The 23,363-nt window shown below is 34.5% G+C and overlaps 1 protein-coding gene across 3 annotated transcripts in view; it reads right to left on the reverse strand.

Moving 5' to 3' along the window:
- Positions 1-23,363, reverse strand: part of SPOCK3 (SPARC (osteonectin), cwcv and kazal like domains proteoglycan 3) — a 511,232-nt gene that overhangs the window by 226,982 nt on the left and 260,887 nt on the right. For all 3 annotated transcript variants that reach the window (XM_054553197.1, NM_001131658.1, XM_054553196.1), the window contains 1 exon segment: positions 18,858-18,972. In XM_054553197.1, coding sequence (XP_054409172.1) covers positions 18,858-18,972 — 115 coding nt within the window.

Consider the following 23,363-nt stretch of genomic DNA (forward strand, 5'->3'; position numbering starts at 1 on the left):
GGGTAGCTCCTTCTGTAGCTGGTAGGCCTGATGTTTGTGTGAGTGTGGCTGAGTCCAGGGTTTTTATGGGCTCAGAAGGGAGGAAGTGCATGCTGACTGGTCCATGGGAGGCTATTGGCAGGCCTGGAAAAAGCACCATAATTCTCGCTCCTGTCCACCAACTTCATTCAGAACTAGCAGTCTGGGAGCCATCCCAGGCTTCACGTCATTCCTGGCTTGAAAGAGAGGTTTCACCAGGGACCTGTCTGACTCCTGCCATCCATCAATCATGTCATCCATGACACCCTGGCTGTCTACACCAAGGGGAGCCTTCTGGCCTGCACAAGCTGGCCTCAGCACCCTGGCCTCCATCCCACACTGGTCAGCACCCAAACTCTGGTGGGGGCTGAGGTGGGGAGGCCGGTGTGTCAGCACCACCCTCAGCTCACACACACTCGGCAACTTTGCCCCACCACAGAGCAGATGCCAGAGTGCAGAGAGGGCAGGAAGTGGGAGCAAGCACTTCCGAGTCTATGGGAACAGGGGGACTTCTGGGTCCCCAGAGTGCAGCAATGCCTGGGTCTGGAGCTGCAGCTGGCTGGCTGCAGCTGTGCCCAGGAGCACAGCGCTCCTGCCCTGCTGACCCAGTAGGGGGCCAGGCTCTCTCACCTGTTCCTAACTCCCCTCTGGCTCCATGGAGCATGTGACCCCAGCCATGCCTCCCCTGTTGCAGCCAGTGTCTTCACAGTGGCTGCTCCAGATGGGCTGCTGCCGCCATCAGTATAGTGGAAGATATACCATACCATCAATACAGAGTTTACTGATAATGCAAAACTGTCTTTTGATGACTTTGTATCTCTTTTATCCATCATTTATGTGGAAAAATCAGAACACATATTTTGTAATCTCACATAATAAATGCATTAAAAATATCTCCTATAGACATGGTGGTGGGCACCTGTCGTCCCAGCTACTTGGGAGGCTGAAGCGGGAGAATGGCGTGAACTCGGGAGGTGGAGCTTGCAGTGAGCCAACATCACGCCACCGCATTCCAGCCTGGGTGACAGAGCGAGACTCCATCTCAAAAATAAATAAATAAAATAAATAAAAAATAAATAACTCCTATAGGTGAAAATAACATTTTAGGGTTATCCATATAAATATAATCAAATAAATTATGACTTTTACTAAATAGAGAAAATGCAGTTTGGATTTTTTTATTGTGTTTATATTTCTATACACATTGAAAAGAACTATACCTTTGAGTCACTAAATGAATAAAGTTAAAATGAGTAGAAACATAACATGTAAAACTCAAGCCATATTTATTTTTAGACCATGTATTAAGAACACAGTGGCCCTATATTTTGAGGCCATACTTGTACTTAAATAATGCATTCCCAGGAACTAGGAGAGTAGCCAATTATAGATAAGCATAAGGGGCAGTATTTGTGATTTATCAACTCCTCTTCCCCAAGCTCTTTCCTGAGGTAATTGTTCAATGAGTATAGGTGGAGATCTTGTTAGTAAGGAAGAATTGTACAACTATATTGTACAACTATATACTATACATACAACTATATACTATATAAAATGTATTTGCATTTTAATAATGCAATCATTAACTTTCAGGACTTTTTCCACGTAGTATTGAGTCTATACCCAAAGGAGGAAAACTAGACTATGGTATAGTTGATGAGACAATTTTAATGACTAGTAATTTTAATCTTGCCAGTTTTTGCTTTTTTCTTCTCTGCTTATTTCTGACACATAGCATAGCACAGGACTTCATAAAACTGAAACCTATTATTTACTTGTTTACAATTATTTTATATGTATATTTAAATGAATATCATCTTCACTCCTCCCAATCTTTTCAGACTTTAATAGTCACAGTTCTACTCTCTTCTTCTATGACCTTAACTTTGTTAGCTCCTACATATGAGTGATAACATGTCATATTTACCTTCTTGTTTGTTGACTTTTTCACTTAATGTAATGTCCTCTGGGCTCATCCATGTTTCTCCAAAGGGAGAGGTTGTTTAACAGAAACCAAATTACTTCTAGATAGGAGAAATAAATTCTAGTGTTCTATAGCTGTATAGGATGGCTATAGTTAATAATTTAGAGTATATTTTTCAATAGCTAAAAGAGAAGATTTTGAATGCTGTCAACACAAAGAAATAATAAAAGCTGATGTGATTAATATGTTACCATGATATATGTATAATAATGTCTTAATTAAATATAAAATAAAATATTCAAGTCATAGAGCTCCTGAAAAATGTATATTGTCCCTATGTGGAATTATGTAGTTATCTCTCAACTGAATTAATGCTGACTGAAAAGCAAGACTATAGTAGCCTTCATTATTAATTTGAATTTTCTACAATGGGTAGTATCATGTCTTACAGATAGTAGGTACTTAATAAATATGTACTGAGTTGAAAATCTTTTTCCTATTTACTTCAATATAATAAAACAAGAGAAAGAAAAGACCATGCATCACGGAAATACTTGTAATGCAGTTGTGGCTTCTTTTAGAAAAATTGTAGAAAACCTAAAAAATAATACCACCTTCATCAATATGCTAATCATTCTTCAGACCATTAGGTTTAAAAAGAATAATACAAATTGTTTGAAGCAACTCTATCTCTACCTAGAGAAGTGTACTTCTTATAAATTTAACACCGCAAATGCACTTAAATTCTTTTAAAATTATGCAATATTTTTTATATTTTCCTCAATAGTTTATTCATCTTTATACTGATAATTTACCAGATTAAAGAACAAGGTTTTATGGCTTTCCAGAATCTAGTAAGAACCAAGGAAAATTAGGAATTAGGATATAAAACACTGAAAACAATACAACATCAAATATATAATTTGATAAACCGTATAGCTTGATCTCAACAAAAGTTGACTTTTTCTTCCTCTTGTAGCTGAAAATTTTAATCAGCTTTTGAATTAGTCAAACATTAATACTGACTCTTTTAAGTGCTTTGTAATAAATTTATAAGAAAATACTGGGAGTTGTATTGTTTGTTGATACGCTCCTCCATTTAAAAAATTCATGGCATAAAGATCAACAGGAGGGGTATTAACAGAGTTAAATTTCTCTTTTATGAGGGAGAGATTGCAGATAATCACAACAGCAGAAACTGAATAAACAGGGACAAGGTAAGAGTTCATTCTCAAGGTGCATACATGTCCTGGATGATGCATAAAATAAAATCCTTCTCTCTTCTAAGACAGTTCAAAATTCTTGGTTTCTTCCTTTTTGCCTCTTAGCAGCAATTTTGTTTTTCTATACAATTAACTACAGACCATGAAATGTATATACAGTATCTGTTTTAAAGTTAAATTTAAAAATTAATTTGTCCTTTCTAATCATTTTGTTTCATAACAATAATTCTTTAACTCTTGTCTTTAATGATCACGCTTTTAGTTCATTACATGGTCTTTATAACCAAAGTGAGTTTGGCTTGGAAGAACACGGGGAAATTGCTATCAAGGAGCCATTCAGAATATGGCTCCAGAAGTGTCTACATTTAAACGGTGAGATACTTTAGCTTCCAGAAGAGAAGCCCAAGGTGTAATATTCTTTATCATTGATAATTTCATTATTCTTAATGTTTATCAGATCTTTGAATCACTACAGAAATTGGGAAAGAAATTGACTTAAACTCTGGCTTATTTTCTTACAGGGTATCTTTGGATTGTCTGAAACCAGAACTTAAGAAATTCTCCACAGTGAAAATTCAACATTGGAATAAAAATCAGAATAGAAAGGTCTTTTCAAATTGCTGGCTAAAATCATCAGCTGGCTATAGTTTAGACTTAATCCAGCCAAGTGAAGAGGCAACAATTCAAATCATCCAGGCCCATTATTTTGGACATATGGAGGTTACAATGGAAATATTTGCATCGAATAACTTTATTAAAATGGATTTGCAATTTTTAGTTATAGTGAACATCTCCCTTAAAAGAAAAACTGTTCACAGAAAACATGTCACTTTGTTCTCATTATCTATTTTTAGCAAACATTCAGGACTCAATGTTGTCCTCAATGTTAGAATTTCTTAAATTGAAAAGTATCACAATAATCATCCTTGGAACCTGTCCTACAATATTACAAAGTGTCAATATGGGATGTGACTATAAAGTGATAATAATGAACCACATTTTCTTGCACTCAGATTAACACCAGCATTATATAATTAGTTGGGAAGGCAAGCAATTTTGTTTTCACAGTAAAATAAATACAAAGGCCATTTCTTGGAGTGAGGATTATTTATTCTATGAAGCTAAATGGTAAAAGTAGATAAGCAGATACTGCTTATATCTCAATAGAAAATTGCAATCATACAAATATTAGGATATCAACATTTCCAATTTGGTTTAGTACATTCAAAAAAAAGGAACAGATAAAGTTAAGGTGATATTATTACATTTTCTGTCTCTAGGCTCTAAAAGTTTAACATATCTTTCGCCTTTTTAGTGTGTCAAAATATATAAAATTTTGAATCACAGAAACTGTAAATGAAATAATTTCACTTCAAACTTAACTCTTCCAAATTTTCCAAATCTACAACACTATTATTTCAATAGATCTTCACGTTTAAAAGACAAAGTAAAGTGCTGGAAAGCAAAACATCTCAAAGTCAAATTTTATCATGTTTCACTTGGTTGTTGAAGAATTTCTTCTTTTTATGTATGTAATTATTATGTCAATCATAAGTTAAAATCGTAATTAAAAATTCCTTTTTTGTCATGTTTTCCACAGGAGCTTTTGCTCATAGCAAGAATGCTAGCGTGTTGAAGTGTTACCCATCACACCCCACTCTGACACACAGACACTTTATAAAAAGTCTCTTTCCTTAGTTGGAGAAACTGTCCTCCTTAAATTCCATACAATTGTGATGGGACTCCTCATGATATCAAATATTCTGGCTAAAGAGAAACACATATCACACAGATTGCCTTGTCACGGTGTCCCATTAGCCTGTCCATGGTGATTAGCTGGGAAATCTGCACCTTCTCAGGATTAGGCCCCAGTGTTTCCAAGCCGTCTTACCATTTATAATTTGACAGCACACGAATGAAGAATTCCTGAATCCTGCGATGTGTATCATCACAAAAGCAGGCTCACAATTTGTGATCACTATTACCAAGTGAAGTGGGAAAACTAGGGCAGCAATAGAAGGGACTCTAATTTCCGAGAAGAGAAGTAAAATAATATATCTAGGATGATATATCAGTGATACAGCTTTAATCTAGTGATTTTACGTCGCCATTTCAACAAATACCAGGCTATTTGTAATGATTTATTACAGATTCACAACTTTCTTCCACAACACACACACATGCACACACACCAAAATGAGATATCCAATTAGTTCTCGAGTGTTTGGTTTGACTGTCCATTCTGTACACTTGTACCCTCACCAACCCCATTGCACCACCAGAATCTTCCCCCAGGAGTTACTGCCCTCACCCTCTGACTAGCCGCACCTAGAATTTCACTGTTGCTTCTCACAGCACATGCAGTGATCCTTTGGGAAGGAAACTCATTTCTTATTTGTATCTTGACTGAAGCCCTGCCATGATTTTCTTGTTACATTTACAATAAAATTCAAAACCTCCTTTACACAGCTTCAAAGCCCTATAAGATATGAGTGCTGCGCAGTTTTGGACCTGATATCTTACTTCTCTTATAACCACACTGGCCATTTTACTGTTTTATGGGAACATGCCAAGTCCGTTTCTGTTACAAGATTTTTGCAATCTCTGTTCCCTGTGTCTGGCTCACTCTTGCCTGATATCTGAAAATGACTCATTTCTTTTCCCTCAAGTAATTCTTCAAACATTATCTATAATGAGAAAGTTTCCTTAACTGCTCTGTCACCCTGCCTCTTCCCTCAGTCACCTCTATATCTGCCTTGTCATTGATCACTATCTTAAATTATATTGTGTATTGTTTGATTTCTTTATTGTCTGTCTTCCACTCCAAAATATGAAAGTAACAAGATTAGAGGCTTTCTTTGTCCTTCTAACACCATAACCCAGGTGCCTATATGCATTACTGGCTCACAATAGATGATCAATATGTGTGTTCAATGATAAACAAATTTTGAGTAAATGAATGCAGTAGAAATCTCAAGTTAGAACAAAAAACTAGACAATAAACTTGGCAACATAGAAGTGACCAATGCCATGTGGAAAAGCAGTTTCACTGCTTTAGCTGAATAGACATTGCAAATTAATAAATAAAGTAATCACAAGTTAGATCAGGTAAAAATCTCTATTTACAGAAGGACTACATAACTTGTTGGAAATTTTTATAATGTGTGGTAGGTGGAAAAGCAAATGGGAGGCAAGAAAATAAAAACAAAATTATTCTAAAAGATTTGCCTGCAAAGAGCAGCATAATTGCTCAGTATGAATTAGAAGGAAACCAAAGGTAAAGAGAGGATATGGAATTATTTTCTCTTCCTATGTTGTAAAAGAAGTGGAATTTGTGTATGCTTGCTTTAAAAAAATATAGAAATTTGCATTTGTTCATATATGCTAAGCAATAAGCTAACAGATACAGAAAGATTAAAAATATTACACAGAACAATAATTGTTAGAGCAAGGAATACTGACACAAGAAATGATGGTTCTAGAGCTGAGAACACAAGCTGATGGATTAGGGATATATAGAAGAGGATGATGAAGGTCGTGGTTGATAACAATAATAGTAACAATAATAAAAGCAACAATAAGAATAGAAGCCACTGTCCTGAGTGTTTCATGAGTATTAATTAAACTGATATCTGCACAAGTTAGTAAGCAAAATGTCAGAAAAGACCCCACTGGATGCTTTCTATTTTCTCTGTGAACAAAATGCTGAATTTGCCCACTGAGAACAGAAGGGAAGATAGCAATATATACAGCTTAATGCAAACAGAGTTTTACAATAGTATTTTATAAAAAGAGATATAAACTGATTCAGGACACAGAACAATTAGCAGAAAATGTGAATGGTCTAGTTGAGAATAAAGCATATTCATCTGTAGTGATACCAAGACAGCCACATAGGTCTCAGTAATAATATGTGGATTTTAGTCTTAAATGTAGTAATAAATAAATAGCTGTGTGACTCTGGACAAGTCAGTTCACAGGCAACTAATAATAGAGTTCATAGGCAGCAGATAATGGGAGGCTTTGAAATTGAACAGGTCTAAATTCGACTCCTAGCTATGGCAGTTAATACTGGTATAGCCTTTTCAATTCACATCAACTGAGTTTCATTGTCTTAATCTGTAAAAGGACGAAAATAATAGTAACTACAAAATAAATTAATACATGTAAAACACCTACAAATTTCTTAGTAAACTCTTATCAATAAGCAGGTATTGTTATTTCTATGATTCTCAACCTAATCCTTTTCCTTATCATTTTCATAATCATGATAATCCTTACCTTATATTTAGAATGCAGGATGGAATTAAATATCTCCAAATAATTTTCTAGATCCAAAATTAGTTTATTCTAGTTACATGCAAACCCTAGATACATATCAGTCAACCTAATGCTAAAACAGGAGGAAAGAAACCTACGAAAATGATAAAGAATGTACTCTACCCCTACAGATGTATTAGCTGTTTATATTTTGTCACTAAACCAGTAGACCTTTTGGATTTCAAAGCCTCCCGTTGTTTGCTGCCACAGTTAGTTGCCTGTTAACTGACTTGTCCAGAGTCACACAGTTGTCTATTTATTAATATATTTATGATTAAAATCTAGGTTTCTCTATTGCACACATTATTACTGAGACCTGTGTGGCTGTCTTTATATCACTACAGATGAATATACTTTACTCCTCACTTAAATAATTATGTGTTAAGTATCTGGGACCTAAGGCTTATATTAATATAATTTATATTCTGTTTCATATAAGCCTTAATAACAGGAAAAATCCCTCTAAGTTTAGTGAGGCCCCATAGTCTAGAGTAATTTTTTATGATCATCTGGAAATTCCAGTATTTTTTGTGTCTTATGTGTTACAGCTTTGTCTGTAAGAGTAAATAAGTGTTTACGTTTGGAAATGAATTATGTGCAATTGTTAGGGCATATCTACAGCTAGTCCCCAGTAGACAAGTTCTTCAAAACACTTACACAGTCTCCTATGCTTTTAACCAATGAAAAATTTGATGAGATAATTACTAATATCCCATCAGACGCCTCTATTATTTTTCCACCATCAATGTAATTCTTACTTTTTTTGGTAGTACATTTCAAATAGATTTATTAATCAGGATAATGATAGCTACTCACACATCTAAAAAGTTCGGTGTCTTAATACAAAATTTTATTTTTCTTTCATATAATAGGCCAATGAGGCTATTTCTTGGATGATCAGTCCTATGGTGATTCTGGAAATAAATTTCATTATATCTTGTGATTATACCATCCCTTAGATCTCAGAATTATCTGCTTCCATCTTGTAAGTAGAAAGGGAGTGGGGAAGCAGTCACACCCATATCTTAACCATCTGAACTCCGAAGTGATAAGCATTACTTTTGTTCTGTTTTGACAAGCAAGAAGTAGTCCCATGATCTCAGAAAGATGTCATGGCTGGTGGGAAGAGCTGCAGGAAACTAGTACCGGGCCTGGCAAGCACTTTCCAGAAACAAGTCTACCCTGTGAAAGAGGAACATCATCCTTTGTTCTATGGCCAGCTGTCTCTCTGCCCAAAACTGAATATCAATGAGTACAAATTACATATTCAAAATCAAATGTGAGGTCAGAAATAAATAAAAAATAAATTGAGCTCCATATTTTGACATTAGATAGACCCAACATTAAAAATGTTCTCACATGTATACATATGTAACTAACCTGCACGTTGTGCACATGTACCCTAAAACTTAAAGTATAATAAAAAAATTTAAAAAAAAAGTTCTTACAAATATTTTTTAAAAATCTAAAGAAAATAGTAAAATAAAGCAAGAATTAAGGAACAGAAAGATTATTCAGGCTGAAATATAGCAGCAATGACTACTAATTTCCTAATTATTTATCTACATTAGGCAGCAACAAGAAAAAAGATTTTATGCAAAGTTTAAAAATTAATATGCTCCAGCCCTTAACGTCCATTACCCAGAAATACAATTGTCTCTTTACCAACAGTTGACTAGGGGGAGGTTTAGCTATAATTTACCCAAAATGTTGAATTATTTAATAAAAATTCAGTAACAGCAAGTTTGGATTTAATATTTAAAATGTCATGATTAAAATAAAATGAATGTATTAATGAATTCATAGCAAGCATCATTCCAATTGATCACTGGAAATCACATTATTAATAATGATAATATTAAATACTCTAAAATTTTAAGAAATATAATTGATGAACTAGAGAGAGAAATATTTAGAATAAGAAATACTCATTTAATGAAGACATTATTAAAAACAGAAACATATAAAGGACTAATTAAGTTCATTATAGCACCTGTCCATCAAGCACCAATTGCTTTAAAATAATAGGTCCAGATAATAGTGAAAGTAAATAAATTATGCACATTTTATTACAGCTTGAAGATCCAGTACTTCTTTTCCACTGTTGAGCCTCTTTTTTAAGTCTCCTTATCTTGTGCTAAAACTATCCTCTTCTTTGAAAAAATTGCTTAAGTTCCAAAAAATGTTATCAGTATAGTCAATTTCCTTTAATTCACCACTATTTTTTACCATGATTCACCATGTTACAACTTAGAGATAATGGCTGATATCAAACCACCAACAGTATCTACATAGCCCCTCCATTATTAAAGGCACAAACACATACATTTATTCCTGAAGCTGAAAAAAGATAATGTGACTATTTGTTTTTGTATTATTTATTTATTTATTTATGTTTTGAGACAGAGTTTCCCTCTGTCACCCAGGCTGGAGTGCAATGGCATGATCTTGGCTCACTTTAACATTTGCCTCCCTGGCTCAGTGATTTCTTGTGCCTCAGCCTCCTGAGCAGCTGGGATTACAGGCATGCGCCACAACACCCTGCTAATTTTTGTATTTTTAGTAGACACAGGGTTTCACCATATTGGCGAGGCTCATCTCACACTCATGGCCTCAAGTGACCTGCCCGCCTCAGCCTCCCAAAGTGCTGGAAATACAGGCATGAGCCACCAGTGCTCAGCCCATACCAATTTTAAATAAAAAATAAACTACGACAGTAGAAAACTCAAAATTACCAATATCTAAACAGTATTCTTTACTGGTAAAGGGGTGAAACAACAGGCATCAGCATATTGTTTACAGTAGAGAAATTGACACACTCTGGAGGGTGTTTGACAATATATGTCAATATTTAAACATATTTTCTTTTTGACATTGCAATCCAACTACTAGGAATTTATGGCAAAAATGTTCACACACGTGTATATAAAGATACATGCTGAAGAGTGTGGTACAAAGCATGATAATAAGAAAAACTAGAACTAACCCTAATGTCCATCAATAAAGTATTAAGTTAAGTAAATTATGGGATAGTCTTGCAATGAGTTTCTTTACAGCCACTCAAAGAAATGAGATAAAATCCATTTGCTGAATTGCAAATGTTCAAAACATGTTATGTTAAAACAAGGCACAAAAATATATATTAAAATATTCCCATTTGGAGGTAAGTATGTTTGTGTAAATGTGTGTGGGTGTGTGCGTAGATAATTCCTGGAAGTGTAGGAGTGGAACTGAGTGGTGTGCGGAGGAAGGAATCAGATCTGTACTCCCTTTTCTATCATATGGAGTTGTTACCTTATCCACATGTTGTTTTTGTAAGCTAAATTTTAAAAATAAAGAGGTTTTAAAATTGCTATCACTTACATCACCTTTGTATAATATTTTCTACCCTTTTCTGTGTAGCTAATAAACAATCATAGTTTTTCTCAGTTCTTTCAAAATAATAAAGCAATATAGAAATAGACCGAATTAGAAGAACTAGAATAATCATTATTCTTAATAGCCAGCTAGTTTCCTCTTTCTCATAGACAAAAAAAGAGTTTTTCTTTTATATAAAAGGCACCTACTACATATTTCTGTAAATATATCCCTTCCTGCAATTCAGAAACCTAAGTAATGTTGATTAAACTTTACTTTGAACCTGAGCATTTTAATCTTCATCTCTTAAGGATATTTGATTAAGAGATATTAAGGTCCAACCAAAATACTTCTTTAAAAGTAACATTCATTAATATCCAATTTTTTCTCTCCAAAGGTTTATACTAGATTCTTGTCTATTTGGGGAACCAGAAATCAGGAACTATTTGAATCTTCCTTTGCTGTACATTTTTTCCCCCAATTCATACTCTTTTCCTTGTATAGGGAAGATTCATGAAGCCTTAATTGGATGGCAGAGTAACAGCTTATGTGTGAAGGAATTCCTTCTGTTCACTGTTCACATTACACCATCAACTGGCCTTCATCTATTCCCTGTGTCATAGTGCACCCTTTTTGTGGCTAGCTGCTCTATTTGCCCGCTTCTACTGATCATCGATTTAAACCCCTGTTCTCACAGCTGAAATCTTGGTATACAAGATTCAGAAGTATACACGGAGGCACATTCATTACAAATCTGTTATACAGGCTTCAAAGCCAGTATATGTTGCAAACAGAACTGCGAAGGATCTCTACTCAGATCCAGAATTTCCTTCCTTCAAACGCAAGGAGGGTCCCTGCTAAGCGGAAGGAGTCTTTAGGCCCAGTGGAGAAATAAAATCTCCCTGACAGGACATGCAAGGACTTAGCTATGCTCACTCAAAAAAAACTGACATCCCTTGAGGCATCTAGTGCATGTGAATCCTTCTCCTGTATTTTGGAACTTCTGGTCTAAAGATCCTCTTCTCTGGTCATGGGGACATGGGCAATGCTAAAGGATGTAAAGCAGAGAATTATTAAGGGCAGCAAATTTGTTGAAATTTTAAGTACCCTAATAATCTTTAACCCACCAAAGGTATGCCCACCCTCATGCTATTTCTCTTTAAGCATCTGTCTCACATTTTCTATAACACAATGATGGCTCATTGTTTCCACTCTCTTCCTTCTCAACTGCCAAAATCACGCCCCTCGTTTTATTTAATGTATAAGGTAATCTTAAATTTCATATCCTATGATCATGACAGGAGTAAATCAATTTTCTCAAATACTTTGTCTACGGCAACCCAAAAATTCACCTGTTAGCTATTAAATATACAGTCACTATAATATTCATGGGTTAACAAGCATTTCTAATGTGCTATGGGCAGAAAGATGCAGGAGTATTTAATTCTACCTTGGGTTGGGAGGGGAGACTGAATAGACCTTTCTCAATAATTAATGTTTATTGAGTGCTTTCATTGTGAAAAGTGCTCTACGCAAATTATGTCTTTAATTCTCACAAAAACAGAGGGAGATACGTAGTGTAATTATCAACTCTACCTTTTAAACGAGAAAACTGAGTCTGGGATAATTTAATTTGCTCAAAGTCATTCTGGAGAAATGGAGATGGAGCCAGACTTCAAAGCTAGTCAGTCCAGCTTCAAATTACATACCATTAACCATTATGCTAAAAGCCTTCTCAGAAATGGGGTCTGCCAGAAGAACAAAAGAACAAGCGGGCAGGACATCTCACGAGGAAATAAAACATAGCCATAACCAACACCCATGATCATAAAATATACAATGTGTTTAGGAAAAAATAGTAATAGCTAACCCTATCATAATGCCTATCATGGATGAAATAGTTCTAATTGTTTTTGCACATTAAGTCATTAATCCTTAAAACATCACAGAAAGTACCATTTGTATGATACCTACTTTACAGCAGAAAAATCTGAAGCACTCAGAGCTTGAGTAACCCGTCCAAGATCACATAGCTAAGAACAGTGGGGCTAGACTGTGAAGCCAGGCATTCTGGCTCTGGCCTCTTGTGCTCTGACATACATTCTGGGCTCTCTACAGAATGAATTTCCTGCTGTGAGAAAGCTGCAATGTGCCATTAGGAGAAAACTACAGAGGAGGCTCTAAAGCTACCTCGGCCAGATTATATATAAAGGACCACGAGAAGGACTTTGGACTTTAATCAATAGGTTCCTGATTTTCAACTGGAGAGGAAATGTATCCCAATAATGATAAGGTGTGTTGTGTACTTCAAAAATAAAGTCAATCCTGTGACTTATTTTCATATATGAGAAACATGCTTTCTGTTTTTGTAATGCACAACACCTAATATAAACCCTGACCAAATCACATTGACTGACTAAGATGTACAATCTAAGTAGTTGAATTTTCTGATTATAAGCAATTCTCAACTACGGGATATTATACTCCCTTCAGGGTGATAATAGAATAACTGGAGAACCTAAAAAGTGTATATTCAGCAAAAAAAGAATGTGGGCTAAAACATGCTGAGAAACAGTACATTAGGCAATGGGTATAGAGAAATTTTCTTTTTGAAAATATAGGGTGGTGGCAAGATAAGTAACTATTCTACAATGCTTAGAAGAATGTCTCATCTATATAACATACTTTATAAGTAACATAAGACAATAAAACATAATAAGAGCACAAATTCTAGAACGACAATGGCCAGGTTTAGTGTCCAAGTCTACCAATTGAACAAATTAAGTGAATTCTCTGTCTCAGCTTTTATCATAGGTAAATTGGGGATAACAACTGTAAGTCATCTTACTTCCAACTATTGTAAGATTAAATGAATTATACACATATATGCATGTATGTATGTGTGTGTGTGTGTGCATACAGATACCAAATTCTAGACATAAAGGAAACTCTATGAAGTTTAGTTATGATCTGTGTTTTAAGAAGAGGAATCAAACAATGTTATACTAATTCACTATCCAAAGTACAATGACCATTTGTAAATGTAATTAATTTTAAAAAGTTTTGCAAACCTTCATCATCCTAACTAAAATAAATTTATGAAAAGTTAAGTATCTATAAACATCTGTTCATATACATAAAATTGATAATTATGGAAAAAATGTATATATAAACAAGATAGGCATGATTTCAAATCTGAAATCTACACTTTGTATCTATCTATCAATCATTTATCTGTCTACCTATCTATCTAACTATACCTATCAATTATGCTTCTATAGAGCTAATCTCAGGCAGAACACCCAGAAACTCTGAGCCTCAGTTATGGGCATAATAATGCTTAGTATAAAGCATTAGCATCATTGTAAAAGCTAAATCAATTTAAGGTATTTAGTAAAGAGTTTTGCATATATTAAGTGTGAAATAAATACTGGATTTAATTCTCTCTGAAGACATTATTAATACAGTCATATTCCATAGAAGTTAAATGTCTCTCAAGTATAAGAAGCATTATTTTAAAATGATTATGATAAGTTCAATTCAGTTCAACAAACATTTGTGGAACTCTATGTAACTTATGCTTTGTGATTAAATCTTTTCTGCTTTCAATATTTCAACAAAGGAAATACAAACACCACAGCTATTCAATCAGTGATCATATAAATACATTTAGATCTTCTTTTAAAAATAGTCATTATAAACCATGAATTCCAAGATTGCATAGTTCAAATAGATAAATTTTAGGACTCACTTTTTTGATAATTATTTTTGATAAGTAGCATTTTACACTGCTTTCATCATTTTCTATATAATGCCTTCTTAGGAGGTCAAAAGCACTTCCTTATTGATTCTTTTTTTTTTTTTTAATCCTTCAGTGTAAATGAAGTAGAAATTAACATGGCTAGTTTTGTCCTACAACTTCTTCAACCTTACTCTGTTTTATTATGCCAAACCTTTTTCTTTTAATATCAGCAGCATCGATTGGTGCCAGCAACACTGATCTAGAAACAGTGTTAATTATCTGCAGCTGCACAGGCAGCAAGGGAGCATAAAACACTGGGCTTCTTGTTCACAATATACAAAAACAATGAAACAATCACCCTCAGCTGTCAGCATCTGCAGATCTTTCCCCAAGGGTAACAATATAACAAGTGGATCACATTCAAAGCTTGGGAAACCCATCATGTACTTCATATTAAAGCATCTAAATAATGGGTTATGTTACCATATTGGAAAAACGTGCTGCAGCTAAAGTTCTTTCTCATTATTCATCCTACTATTTTCTTTTAACTGGTAATGATAATGGTAACAGAAAGTTAGCACAATAACAAAGATATCACCTGGTTTGAGACCAGTTCTTCACAGAAAAAGCCATTTGGAGACAATATCCAAATATATGACTTTGAACGTCACATGTTTGGATGGTTTACACCATCCTCTACACTGGCAGTGGTGGTCAAAACTAGAGTAAAACTGTGATTCACCTAACCATGTTATTTTTCTGATTTCAGAGGACAATTATTGTTACTTAAAACACTAAGGAAGGAGAAATTTACTAATTATTTCAATTATTTACAAATCCAAGTGAAGGACCTACTAGTTTCTTAAAACCAATTGTTACATCCCTCATTTCATATTTAAATATCCTTCTTTACAAGACAATGTTCTTTTCAGGGATATGGATGGAGCTGGTAGCCATCATCCCAGCAAACTAACACAGGAACAGAAAACCAAACACCACGTGTTCTCACTTATAAGTGAGAGCTGAACAATGAGAACACATTGACACAGGGAGGGGAACAACACACACTATGGCCTGTTGGTGGGGGTTAAGGGGAGGGAGAGCATCAAGATAGACAGCTAATGCATGCAGGGCTTAATACTTAGGCGATAGGCTGATAGGTGCAGTAAACCACCATGGGACACCTTTACCTATATAACAAACCTGCACATTCTGCACATGTATCCCGGAACCTAAAATAAAATAAAATATTTAAAAATCCTCCTTTTCCTTTTATTTGATAAATCATGCATTCATTTATTCTGCCTTTAAAACATACTTGTTGACTGATGCCTATACCCTTCTTAATTCATTTTCAACAAATATACGCAAAGCACTAAGAAAATAATCTTTAAACCTAGATTATCTAGATTGACCATTTCAATTGATCAAACTATTTGTCAAAATTTTCTTCCTAAATATTTTACAAATGGCAGCTGTTTTACTAACCTCCTCAAAGAAAACATGTACTGAGCAGTAATTCAAGATCTGGGTACACAGTAGTAAATAAGACACCTTCACTGAGCTCAGTCAGTCGAAGGAGATCAATGTTAGACAAACGATTACAAGTGTTGTGAGCACTGTAAGATGCGAAGGTTAAAATTCTAAAGCAATGGAGAAATGAGTGTGATATATTGGGAAGAGGAGACTGGAAAGTGTGTTTGAAAAACTGTATTCCCCTTGCAGAAAGAAACAGCAGGTTTCCTTTCTCTTTTATGAGATCAAGGGAAGAAAGAATAAGTCGTTCCTTTAAATGGAAACAAGGTAGCAATTTGTATTCTAAACTATGCAAATGGACAAAAATTGATCAATTAAGCCGTCTTTCCCTGCTTTCTCTACCACATCCCCAAAATACACACAATCCTCAGATCTAAGATCTAGATTATTTATATTAGCCATTTTTATTGATCAAACTGCTTGGCAAAGCTCTTCCCTAAGTGTTGTATAAATAATCACTATGTACTGACATCCTCAAGGCAAATAAAGCATATCAAATATTAATCTTAAAATCAATTTGTTGGAAACTAGTGATTTATTTATTGAATAGAGCATGGATTGAATGGAAATTTATAAATAGTCTCTATCAGAAATAGAACAGGACTAAATGCTATTTACATAAACATTTTGAAATTCACCCACTAAAAGCATGTTAGTCTCCCCTCTGAACCCTCTCCACCACTACACCAAAGGCAAAGCTTCAGTAGTGCCCTATTAAGGATCTTTCAATTTTATATATTAAGGGACATTTGGCTATTGGTTTCTGATAGTCTTTATCATGTTAAGGAAGATTTTTGCCTGTAGTTAAGTCGTTTAATAAGTCAGAGAAGTAACGAGACACCATAGTGGTAAAAAGCTTAGACTCTGGGGTCGATCAGTACAGATTAGAATTGAAGGTCTGAAAATTTCTAGCTTTGTAGTCTTGAGTCAGTTACTTTAACCTCTCTTAGCGTCAGTGTCCAGCAAGTGTCAAAACGAGTGTGTCTCTGCCACAGACATGATATTAACTGCGACGTCTTTGGTTGCTCTTTGACTTGGGTTCACGGGGCCAGGGGTGAAGTGGCAGGTGAATCTTTTCAAAGCGGCAGGTGAATCTTTTCAAAGCTGTTAAATGTCTGCACATGGAAATCTTTCCCAAGGTCTCTAGAACTTGTGATCAAACAGTTTTTGCTTTTATGGGAAGATAAACTGACTTAGTCTCTGTAACTTAGGTGAGAGATCATATATGAATCCCTTTTGACACCCTTCTCTTTTTTATTTCACCCCCAATATACACAAATTCACATATTAATGTTTTTAAATTTGTACGATTAATTAATAGAAATGCCAAGAAATTTAGAATCCTAAGGAAATAAATAGAAAAACGAGTTTCTGGCCCAAAGCTTTGTTATCCCTCTGTAAAATTAGCATCAACGTCAGGATTGATGGGGGATATGTTACTGATAACTGCTTCACCCATTTGTGCTTTCCCCTAGTAGGCTAACTTTACAGAATTGTGATTTCCAAAGTCTTTTGTTCTTTATATCACCAAACTGTTATTTTCTTTCTCCTACTCCCTCTCTCTGTTCCACAAGTACATTATTGATATACCATGATTCTAACCCAAGTGCACTCATTTTCAAATCCACATACCTTTGTTACATCAACCTCCCTTGGTTCTAGAAATCTGCCACTATAGACTTAACATTGTGGAATAAACACTTCTAATCCTGTTGGCATGTACAACAGGGTGTTATGTATATGTCCTCTTACATTATAAGAAACATCAATGTAACTTAAATATTTGCTGTTTCCTAGAAATGCTATTTATATTCTTATTTTCCAATATTCTTATTCTTATTCTCTTACTGTTGGTGTGTTTGAGTAATAGAATTTATATGCAAGTACACTAAAGCCAAAAATCCAATTTTTCTCTGAGCATACACAAATAGCAAAATTTTCTTTGTTCATTTGATTTAAAAGCAATACATAAGTCCATTTTCAGAGAAAGAGTATTCTCAAAAAATAACTTTAAAAATGATAAAGGAAACGAATACACCACTTGTTTCAGTCGGTTAAACAATGAATTCACGTTTGATTGTGGCGCGTTCAAATTTTTAAGACTCAGCACCAGACTACACAGGCTATTTCTAAATTACTGGTCCTTCCCAAAACAGAGCCTGTCTAACAGAAGCAGTGCTGGTTGTTATAAGACACTTGAAATCCTCCCTTCTTTTTTAGAAATTGTGAATCAGCATCCAGGGAACAGATACAAGGACTCCACTGGCATGAGTGACCACTAAAGAAGGCATCCTGAGGGGTTCAAGTCCCAAGTCCCTATTTCGTGACTTTTAATCTCTTTTTATGAACATCAATCATTTTCTCTCCTTTAACTTTCTGTCTCCTGAGGGAAATAAAGATGTTTGAATAGCCACAAACAAAAATATGTGGAGGGAACAAAACTAATTCTTCCTTAAGCTTGAAAAAGCACAAACGTCTAGATATAACATTTTAAATATCATCTTTATAAGACCTTCTTTATTTAGTAATATATGCCTCACATTCTATAATCTGTAGTAATTGTGACTGATACCAATGTTTAACCCAAGTGAATCATAATTGTATTAACTAAGCTTCTGTAACTTTCAATAAAATTCTGCATAAAAGATTAGCAGGCACTGCCAAATATTTATACCCTGAAGTTATTCCTGGTAAGGAGCGCTGTTCAATCAGTGGGATTAAATTTAACAATGTTTACCTGTGTGTAAGCCTCCGGTGACTAATGCAGACTGCAGTCTGATAATCTTGAGCAATGCATACTTTATGGCGACTACATTTCATCTTTAAGCATGGATCCTTAGCTGGATCTAAAGCTAAAAAAAATTGCAAAGAAAATATTAAAATAAGCTTCTGTAAAAGTAAGTATCAAATCCCATCAAACACAATTTGATCAGGTAATTTACATAATGCTTAATTGTAAACTTTCTGCACATTCTTTCTCTATTAAGAGAAACTTCTACTTCTACCCACATAACTCAGAGTTAACAGCTAGCTGTAGTTTAGTCTCATCCACTCTATTCAGAAGCTAAGATGCACATATGCCTATGATCCGACAATGTGTTATCAAAATAGAAACTTTAAGACTCAAACTCTCTGTAGTTGCTACTGCCTTCTAAGCAGCAAAGGTGGTGAAATAGAGTATGTTACTGAAGTATTTTATGACAGTGGAAAACTACAATCTATACCCTTGCTTTCCCGAGATAAATGCTGGTGGGTAAATAAAAGGGACGAAATGAACAAACAAAAATGTCAGTGGACATTAATGGATATCTTTGGCTATCCAAAAATAGGCTAGAGCTGTATTTGGAGACTGGATGAATATATCATACTAAGAATTGAGATTCTGCATTTTCATTTTTACATCTGTACATAATATTTGGACCACCATTTCTTCAAACAAACCTCTGTCGGGATGGCTGTCAACAAAAAGGCTATTCAAATGTTGACGGTTTCATTTTATAACATCTTTATTTATATGTAACTCACATACTACACAATTCCGGCAGTTAAGTTTACAACCAATATTTTTCAGTATATTTGCAATTATAAAACTATCACCACAATCAATATTAGAATAATTTCATCACCAAAAATACCCAAACATATCCTCTTGTTATCATCACCTATTCCCTCTCCCCTCCAACTAGTATTAGGCAACTACTCATCTAATTTCCATCTCTAGAGATTTTCCTATTCTAGACATTTTATATAAATTGAGTGTTAAAATTTGTGGTGCTTTGTGCCTAGCTTCTTTCACTTGGAACAATGTTTCTGAAATTCAATCGTGTTGTACCATGAATCACTACCTAATTCCCTTATATTGTTGAATATTATGCCATTTTACAGATATACCACATTTTATTTATTCACTAGTAGATATGAATTTTGGTTGTTTCCACTTTTTGGCTATTGTAAATAATACTGCTATTGGTGATCATTCATGGTTAATCCCAGTGACACTTTGTTGTAATTTATTGTTGGGGGCAGACCAGAGGAGTTGGTACAAATAAACAGAAGGCACTGAGTGTCCAGATTTGGTACATGCCAAAATTGAGAGAAAGAAACAATGAAATATGGTAAACAAAAAATTCTAGTGCACAAAGAGAAATAAAACCAGAAAAATGTGCATTTGGAATATGCAGAAGTATTTGGAAGGGCTCCAGGCTGACCAGTAGACATAAAATGTGGATTTGAGACAATCTTTGAGGGTACCTCAAGCTGATTCTTAAGCATATTTAGTCAATAGCCTAAATAAAGTGAATATATTTTGATAATCAATGCATTTTATTTATTTTATTATATTTTATTTTATTTTTGAGACAGAGTCACTCTCTGATGCCCTGGCTAGAGTTCAGTGGTGCGATCTCAGCTCACTGCAACCTCCTCTTCACAGGCTTAAGTGATTCTCCTGCCTCAGCCTCCCAAGTTGCTGGGACTACAGGCACCCACCACCATGCCCAGATAATTTTTGTATTTTTAGTAGAGACGGGGTTTCACCATGTTGGCCAGGCTGCTCTCGAACTCCTGACCCCAAATGATCCACCCACCTTAGCCTCCCAAAGTGCTGGGATTACAATGGTGAGCCACTGCCCTCGGCCTGATAATGAACATAAAATACAGATGTAAGCTATAATATATATGCACATATATCTTACTGATTTCAATATATAAAGTATATTTCTGCAAAACTCTTGTTAGAGATTTTACTTAACCATGAGATTTAAAATAAAGGATGTTAACACATATCACTGGTGAAATTTTAATTAACAGACATTTTATATTATCCCATGCTAAAGTGGTCAAGACATTAAATGCATCTATTTGGAACACAGATGTTTCAATTTTCTCCATACTAAGAGAATTTTTTAAAATAAGTAATGATTAGATTAATTATAGCTTTCCTTGTTTGGTCAGTAGCTTTAATAATGAAAATAAACTATTAATTTTTCATTGTCTATAACATGTTAAATATACTTTGTGCAGTATGCAAATGTAAATTGCTACAACATTCTTTTCAGACTATCACAGTTTGAATCATAATTAGGTAAAAAATGCTGTCTTCAAAATATTGCACTACAAAAGTGTATGACTTCTTGTTGGACAACATAAAGGAAAAAAACACACAATAACTTAGAAGACATTAAAAGTGTTTTGAGCTATTTCTAATGTTTAGTCTGTTGATTTCTAATTATTAAAATCACTTTTTAAAATTCATTAAACAATTCTGCCTAACAAATAATGTACTGCCTCTGTACTATATGTACATATATGCCATATTCTCCTTTTGAGTATATTTAATCTTGGACTTACGTTATGAAAAAGGAGTGTTTTCATTTTGAAATAAAACACTATAGTACATATAAAATTTTGATTAATCTAGCTACGATTCAAATGCAGACTGGTATGATTATAGTTATTTTTTTCTTTACCTTATAAAATCTACATTCAATAATTTCCAAAAGTTCTGTGACACAGTTTTGTCATATATGCTCAAGAAAATGGAACTCAAAAATTGGTATACAGTGAAAATAGAACAAATTTAACACATGAAAAATAATGTAATGAGTTTTACATAGGATTCTATGTAAATGACCAAATACGAGAGGAGCAGTATTTGTCAGGAGATGGAAAACATAGGAGAAAGTAAACATAAAGAATCAGATACAGAGCACATACAATAACAAAAAGACCACTTTCTGTGCATGAGATTTTAACCATCTGTATTTTTTAGTAGAACTCACATTGTTGGCAGCTTAAAAAATACAAAACATTACACACTGTAAATACAGATGCCTAAGATTTTATTCTTGAAACCACAACAATAACACAACAAATTTCTCTTGGCTGAAGTCCATGGATTAGAATCAATCCTGTGCCTTAAAGAGACCTGGCATAAATTCATCATCTCCCTCTGTTGTGTTCTTTTTTCCATCTTGTTTTCCATTTAGCATCTCCTCTTCTGTTCTGCATGACTGTATTCAGTTTTCTCTCCAGCAACCAGTCAAACTACCTCTAGAAAGATTTCAGCAATTGCATTTGACTTCACTTGGCTATATTCTTTTCTTCATCCTAATCTCTAATAAACTTCCTGGTCAGTGTAAACTAACCTGGGTACCTGACAAGTAAGTTTTTTTTGGTTGTGCTTCAAAAAACACCATCTGTATTTTAAACAACTGCCATATAATGTATCCTTTGAGCGTCATTACATTTGCAATGTAGGATCTCCCTCAATCTTTTGCCAGAATACTTGTTTTTTGGTCCAGAATTTTTCCCAGTTACTTCCAGACAAAGCCCTGGGCTTCATTCACATTTGTTTTTGGTCTCACCTACCCTTGCTGCCTCAGGCATTCCCACCATTATGGGCTGGATGAGGCCTGATTCTTCTTAGTTTATGCTAGGACAGATATCATACAAGAATTGTATCTTGTCTCCAGCAGACTCAACATTTTGATTGGCAGAGATGTATAAATAGTTATTAATAATTAGAATACATTGTTAAGTGGAACTTACATGCATATAATATGTATACATGTTACATTACATGTATAATATGCATACACAGACAGACAGAGATCACATTATGGTGAATGGGAGAAAACTAGAATGAGTGACACCTTAGGTAAGTTTTACAAGAATATAGGACCCACCAAGTGCACAAAATGAAGCTCCAGAATAAGTAGATAGAATAAATAGCAAAAATGTAGAAAAAGGATGCCCTACTCATGGAATGGCAGATAGTTCAGGACCAATGAAATATAAAATACTCATATCGCCTGTGAGTATCATGGAAAACACTGAACAGGGAGATGGAAGCTTCTTAGCCTTCCAGAGTTTTATCGTTTTGGTAATGTCATGGCCTGGCACGATTTTAGGTAGAAGAGTGGCAGGATTATGTATTGCAGAAAGACCACACACAAGAATTTGGAGATGGTTTGAAGTGTGTGTGATTAAGACAGGGATATTAACAAGCTGTATGAGAGAGAAAGAATAAGAACCTGATCTAAGATAAATGGGTGTAAAGATGGAGAAGAGGGGATGCATTTCAAAGACATAAAGGACACTGATTCAATAGGTCTAATTATTAATTTAATAGAAGGGGGAAATTGGTCAGAAATAAAAGAAATGGTGTTTGGTGGCACCACTGAACAATAAATAAGATATTTGGTGACGAGAAAAAAATATAACAAGTTTAGTTGTGAGAAGT

This window comes from Pongo abelii, chromosome 3 (assembly GCF_028885655.2).
Source record: "Pongo abelii isolate AG06213 chromosome 3, NHGRI_mPonAbe1-v2.0_pri, whole genome shotgun sequence".
Lineage (NCBI taxonomy): Eukaryota > Metazoa > Chordata > Mammalia > Primates > Hominidae > Pongo > Pongo abelii.